The 7,270-nt window shown below is 40.2% G+C and overlaps 1 protein-coding gene across 2 annotated transcripts; it reads right to left on the bottom strand.

The window, feature by feature from the left end:
- Positions 1-663: 663 nt before the first annotated feature.
- Positions 664-5,010, bottom strand: RPL22L1 (ribosomal protein L22 like 1). 2 transcript variants are annotated; one of them, XM_049867737.1, is made up of 4 exons: positions 4,937-5,010; positions 2,696-2,788; positions 2,413-2,534; positions 664-918 (listed from the first exon to the last, which is right to left on the bottom strand). In XM_049867737.1, exons 1-4 carry the CDS (start codon positions 4,943-4,945, stop codon positions 774-776), a joined length of 369 nt encoding a protein of 122 aa, XP_049723694.1. In that variant the 5' UTR covers positions 4,946-5,010; the 3' UTR covers positions 664-773. The 2 variants fall into 2 exon arrangements, with proteins under 2 accessions (XP_049723694.1, XP_049723695.1); XM_049867738.1 differs by having other exon boundaries at positions 2,696-2,785; positions 4,937-5,006.
- Positions 5,011-7,270: the final 2,260 nt, after the last annotated feature.

Below are 7,270 nucleotides of genomic sequence, written 5' to 3'. Positions count from 1 at the left end.
GCCAACTCATGACCCCATATGCTGAGTAGAACTATGCTCCACAGGGTTTTATTTTTTTAATACATTTCTAGAATGATCAATGGAGCTTGGAGGGCATTAAGCGAAGAGACCCAACTCATCCAACTGGGGAGTAAATTATCAAAGAACTTACAGCAAATTTAACTGATAAAATTAGAGTTCAGATTTGAAAGCGCCTACAAGGCAAAAAAAAAAAAAATTTATTTACAAGGCACCTGGCGGGAAATTTCTCATAGGCAGGACTGACACTCACCCATACAGAGGACCGACACTAATTAGAAAAAGGCAGTACCTTCTGAAGCTGAGGGCACAAGTGGTCCAACATGGAACACATCTGCACAAGAACGGTACTAGGCACTCAGGACTGCATTTACAAACTGCACACTAAGTATGTAAGAGACTGTCAGTAGAATTCTATATTTTAATATATAAAGCTAGATATGAAATTGTGCTGCAATATTATTTCCATATAACATTACGTTATATGTAACATACTTTTACTTGAGGATATTTGTAAAAGCGATGAATCTTAGAAAAATTTTCTCTAGCTATAAACTATTCAAACATTGTTGACGAACTACGAAAGAAAAGCCGGCATCATGTAAACACATCATCTCTAAATAAATGAGACAGAAGCATAAGAGAGTACAATGTTTTTTATTCACCAATAAATTAAAAGTCTGCTCCTAGATGTTTCTTTCCCTTGTACGGTCCATTTGTTTCTTAATAAGCAAAGCCCTGTCAGGAGGCTTCACCTAGTCCTCAGACTCAGATCCATCTTCATCTTGACTAATCTGGAAATAACGAAGCTCATAAGTCTCCTTGTCAGATGCAACCACACGAAGCCAATCGCGAAGATTGTTCTTCTTAAGGTATTTTTTTGTAAGGTATTTCAAATACCTTCAAAATAAAAACATGAATTTCATTAAGAAATGCAATCCCTACTATGTAAAGGCTTATATACAGAAGGTATGTATTCTCATATCCATCTTTTGTGTCGCTATTCCCCTCCAAAATCTCTCACAAGGTTGGTATTACAAAGTCCCTCAACTCAACTAAAATCAGTTATGATCTACCAAACGCTTTTATCGTTCCGTCTCCCAGAGTAAACTAATGATCTTTACACTGGAAACCAGTATGTAGAACAGCAATGGTATATTCCTCTTCATACTGACTACACAATTTAATTAGATATACACATCCATTCTTCAAACACATTATGTGATTTCCCTGCCCTGTCAATGCCGCTTTCTCTGCTTCAAATACCTCACTCCACTGGCAAAACTATCCTCAGTAAGTCTCAGCTTCTCTGCAAGTCTGTAAGATCCTTGAGGAAGGAGTATACCTTTTTCTCTAAATTCTTAAGTATTAGCCTCACAGCTACCACGTACTGCCACCACCTCAGTCCATGTCACCATCTCTCCTATGAACCATAACAATAGTCTTCAGTGAGCTCACCACCTACAAAAATCAATGGCTTCCCATTATATTACACTTACTTCCCCACGGCTTTTGAGGATACCCCCCCTTCACACAACTGACCTCATCTTATCACTTCCCAAAATGCACTACACTCCGAGCACACTGGCCTGCTATTACTGTACTTGAACCTGCCAGGCTTCCTGTTCACTCTGTCTGGAAGTTATTTCCTAGTTTGCAGGGCTCACTCCTCCATTTCACCTGGGCTGAGGCCTTCCCAGAACCCTCTTTTATGCCCTTACAAAGCACTCATCATTGACACTGTTTCTGTGTCCTTCTTCTCCACTAGAATTTAAGGTCCTGGTGATGGGTACTTTGATAGTTCACTGCTGGGTTACTCAGTCCTGTGACAGTACTTGAAAACACTGACAGAATTTCAAAGCACTGAACTCAAACTGGTAGCAGCAAAAAAGTTAAAAGGTTTGCCTCTGACTGGCTGCCTCTACTGAATAAACAATAACCTTAAACTTTTTAAGAAAACATTTGCATTAGTGAGTTGAAACATTTCTCCCTTGGTGCATACCAGGTATGTTTCTTGCCAGTATACTAATGGACCCAAGGTTGTGAAAGATATACACAACTTGGATTGCAGGGCCAATAATTCACTAGATAGGAAACCTTGCCTACATTCTAGCAAACTGATGAGTTTAAGCAGATGGCATCCAAACTAAAAAAACCTGTTGCCACTGAGTCAATTCTGACTCATAGTGACCCTACAGACAGCACCCAGTTAACTCAATATATTTCCTTTCCTATAGGCCTTTAGTACGTTCAAAGTACCTCTGATGTACTATACTGACCTCACCACCATACATTCTTACAGATAAACTGGGGGCTAAATGCTGTGATCACATAGTCTAGAAAATATCCCACAATGCCATTATTTCATTAAATTATACAAAAACAAATACTAACCTTTTAGAGAACTGTTTCTCAGAAACAACTGTAATTTTATTTTTGAAGCGTTCAATGTGAACAACATTTCCAAGATTTCCAGTTTTTCCATTGACTTTAACCTTCTCCCGCAGAAACTGTTCCTATTTTAGAACAGAAAAAATGCAAAACTAGGGAAGAAAACCCTAGATATTCACTAGGGAAGGTACCCTAGGAACAGAGCTTAGATTAAAATCAAATATCATATACTTAGATCAAGAACTCTACTATAATTACAAAGTAAGCAGAGTACAGTAATACTTACAAAATTTCCAGAATCAAAAATTCCATCTTCTACTGGATGAGTAAGGTCCAAATTAAACTTCCAAGTTGACCGTTTAGCCTTCTTGTCTTTCTGCTACAAAACAGTTATAATTCCATGAAACATTTATTCACTTTAAACACAAAATTTTTAAATTTATATCAATGAAATCATGTACTGTGTACTAAGATTGTATGTATATTTACGGAAATGCTGCAAAATTCTAAAAAAATTATCTTAAAATAAATCTAATAGCCTATTTTTAAAAATCAGGCTGTCTGAACATAAGTATATGAAGTTTCTATAAACGCCAACAGTAATTTTCTTTTTTCACCATGCAAATGTCTCAAATGCAAAACTCAAAAAGGCTTTAAGTATATAGTAACTATTAGTTGCCTTCATCAAAATGATTTCTTAAAAATCCAATGTTTACTGTAACTGGAAAAGATTAACAGGAGATCAATCTAATTCCTACCAAGTTTAGCCAAGTTAAAAAAAAAAAAACTGAGATAAACTGGAAGCTACTTTAAAATTCTTCCATTCATTTAATTCAAAACAATATGTACACTTCATCAATTTCAAAATTTCTTTTCCCGACCATTCCATTCAGAGTATTCTTGAACGGAAGCTCAAACAAATTTTTTGTATATGTCTCTCATCTTGAACATTAAATTCCATAAAACACCCTCCTCCCCCAGGGGTTGATCCATGCCTCTAATCATGCAAACTTCATTTGTTCAACAGTCTTTATGAGGTTTTATTATTTATTAGACTACTGGTGTTCAATTGGAAACGCTGGTGATAGCTGTTAAGAGCTGCAGCTGCTAACGAAAAGTTCAGCAGTTTGAATCCACCAGGTGTCCCCTATGGGGCATTTCTACTCTGTCCTGTAGGGTCACTATGACTCAGAATAGACTCAATGCCAACGGGTTTGGTTTTTGGTTTGGTGTTCAATTGAAAACGACCAAGTACTCTTTGTTCTTTACTAAAGCTGCCAGAGGCTGCTTTACTACTACCATCTCCAGTGCAGTATACCATCTGGGTAGTACACCATCTAGCCCTCAGTTACATGCCTGAGCTCAGAATTCACTCAGATTTATGCCTAGAGAATTGAATCCTCAGACTGTTACAGATGAGGAAAAGAGAGGGTGAAGTTTTAGAATTTTTTTTTTTAAATATATGTCACTTAAATTTCCCAGAGCCAAAAGACAAAAAGTAATAGGGTTACAAAAGTCAAGTGTTGGTGTGGCTACTACCGAACACATTCAGACAATGTAGTGGAAACAGACAGGTCAATACTTATCAAAGGCTCATCTCCAAATGTGATCCACACAAACAGAAAACGAAGTATTAACACCAGAGTTTGTGTTCTCTAGTAGACGGTTAACATGTACCAAAAGGCAAAACAAAACAAACTGCCCTAAATCTGGGATTAACAAAAGATGAATACCCTGTGGCCGGGCAATTTACAATCACTGGAGCAGAGGTTAACTTCGAGACTCGAATTTTAATTTACGTCCGGTAGAACAGATAACCCCAGAAGTTTATGGCCCCGCTGGCCATTACTCGATTTTGTGTCTAACTCAGCAATTTTACCCTAACATCTTTCGGTAAATCGCCGACAAATATCTAACTTTTCAAACGATCTTTGGATCGGGTTTAACATTTTACTGTTTTCATCAGGAATGACTTAGTATACCCTTTTTATATACATTTTTAACAGCCACGACTTTATATGCTATACTTTAACATAAAGTAATCAAAAAATCTTCCTCTCCAAGTTAGCTTTAAGGTTCCCAAGCCTTTGTAACCGCGGGCACCTCAGAAGCCGCGCCCAGGACCTCCTTCTGGCCCTGGCAAAGCCCTCAGGACAGCCCGATTACCCACCTCCCCTTCCCAGTGCAAATAATAAAGTGGCATCGACACTACCGGGAGCAAGGGAGGAAAATACATGGCCCAGATGCTTTCCCACCAGCCTCGTGCACCGTCGTGCCTCCCTCTCCCCTGCGCGCACACGACCACCCATCCTAAGCCAATTCCCTGCCCAACTCAACGCCGCCGACAGCATGGCGCCAGGAGGGCAGAACATCCGGAAAAAAATTCAAGATACGAGAATCTTGGTTTCATTCCTGACCCCAATCTTCATGTCCCCCTGCACTTCATCTCCATGAGAGGGCCCCATTCGGCAAGTGCAAAACTATTACAGTGCAGCAAAACACTCCCACCCACACCACGATCACTCACACGCGCCATTTTGGAACCCGGCGATGTGACCAGAGAGGAAGCGGCGCACCGCCCGGCACGTACTTATACCGAAGCGTGCTGCGCCACGCGGCGTGAACGTAAGAACACCGCTTCCCGGAAGAGAACGTGGGGACGTGCGCGTAAGCGCGTAACCCAGGAAACCGGGGACGTGGCCAGGGAAGGGTGGGCTCTGGTGGCCGTCAGGTTTCCTACCTGGTGGCCCGCCCAAAAGGTCGGCAGTTCGAATTCACCAGGCGCTCTTGTTCTGTCCTACAGGGTCGCTATGAGTCCGAATCGACTGGTCGGCTTTTTGTTTGTTTGTTTTTTAGCAGCGGTAGCTGGAATGATTCGCCACTTTCGGCTCCTGGCGGCACACGCCAGGTGATCCCGGAGGTTTTTGCAGTTATTGGGTGGCCACTCTCGGATATAGACCCCCGAAGAAAGCAGGACTCATCTCTCACTGATCACTGAATCTTCTTTCCAGTCAGGACAAGACAGTGTCTCAGGTTGCTTTGGGATCGCCTCTCTTATATTGCAATTATAATCCTACATCGGAGTTGTTTCCATATCTCTGTTTTGTTAGTGGGCCTTATTTCCTAAATCACTGTTGAGGGAAATCGGTGTCTCTGGAAGCCAAAATAAACTATGTCCTCAAAAAAAAAAAATCTTCCTAAGAGAAAAACACGTAGTACTTATTTCTTGTTCGCACCTTGGGTTTGATTTGTTCTGTCTTATCATAAGTTTTAGGGTTAACCCCAGGTCTCTTCCAAAGTGCCTCCCAGTTAAAATTCAACAGACATTTGTGGAGAGGTAACTATTAAAAACTATTAATAAGAAATCCTGGTGGTGTAGTGGTTAAGAGCTACAGCTGCTAACCAAAAGGTGGGCAGTTCAAATCCACCAGGTGCTCCTTGGAAACTCTATGGGGCAGTTCTACTGTGTCGTGTAGGGTCTCTCTGAGTGGAACTGACTGGGCAGAAATGGGTTTGGTGTTTTGGTTTTAACTATTAATAGGTACAAGGAACTTCAGGATTGAGGTGGAGTGGTGGCAGTTGTGATGAAAAAAGCTTTTGGCCTTGGAAGGATTGTAAATCAGTGACATGCCCCTCAACATTATGTAATAAGTTTTTCTGGAGAGCCTACCTGGGAGCAGAGGAGGGGGAGGGGACTTTTGGTGCTAATTTGGAGCGTGACCAAAGAAAATAACTCTGTATGTCTTTTATGACAGCGACTATAGTGGCCCAGTGGTTAAGAACTCGGGCTGCTAACCAAAAAAGGTGGGCAGTTCTAATCCACCAGCCGGTCCTTGGAAACTCTGCAGGGCAGTTCTACTTGTCCTGTAATGTCGCTATGAGTCAGAATCAACTCAAAGGCAGTGGGTTTGGTTTTCTTGTTTTAGACTGGCAACTATATTTTAATGAAGCATGCATTATGTAGGGTCTGAATAAAACCAGTTGCTGTCAAATAGATTCCCACTCATGTCAAGCCTATGTGTGTCAGAGTAGAACTACACTCCATAGGGTTTTCAATGGCTGATTTTTTGGAAGTAGATCGCCAAGCCTTTCTTCCAAGGCACCTCTGATGGACTCCAACCACCAACCTTTTGGTTAGCAACTGAGTTCTTTTACCCACTATTGGTTTGTGCCACCCAGGGACTTCAGAGTCTGAATAGAGAGATACTGAATTCCTAGAAGAAATTTATTTGAAGAGATTTTAGTTGCTTGCCTCAAGAACCACAATAATTTAATTTCTTTCCCAAACATTAAGGAAAAGAAAAAAGCAATTGGCATTTTCTACCCAAGGGGCTGTACAGGTTCCAGAGCAGAAATGATCCTGTGCTACTGGATATTTTAAAAATAAGTCATTAATTGAGACACTTTTATTTTATTTCATTTACCTTTCCTTTGGCAGCCTTTCTTGTCATGACAATAAACCTTTTAAGAACTATTAAGCCATTTGAACAAAGGAGATACAAAAACAACATGTGTTTCAAAATAACTAGTAATCTGAAAACAACTCTTAGAAACTATAATGAATAAAAAATGTATTTTAATTGAAGAAAAATAATAACAAAAAATGTGCAGGTGGGAAGGCTAAATGTTGTAAATAACTCAATATATTACCAAAATGCCAATCAACACTCCACAGGTTTTCTTTTAATTTAACAACTGATTCTAAAACAAATGAAATAATGTGTCTGAAGGAGCCAAGGTAATTTAGAACAGTGAGAGGATGTGTGCCTTTCCAGATAACTTTAAGGATCCCTAGTGGCAGGATGGTTAAGCACATGACTACTAACTGAAAAGTTGGTGGTTTCAAATATGCCAGTTGCTC

Source organism: Elephas maximus, chromosome 23, assembly GCF_024166365.1.
Source record: "Elephas maximus indicus isolate mEleMax1 chromosome 23, mEleMax1 primary haplotype, whole genome shotgun sequence".
Taxonomy (NCBI): domain Eukaryota; kingdom Metazoa; phylum Chordata; class Mammalia; order Proboscidea; family Elephantidae; genus Elephas; species Elephas maximus.
This window is presented reverse-complemented; position numbering and strand designations above follow the sequence as displayed.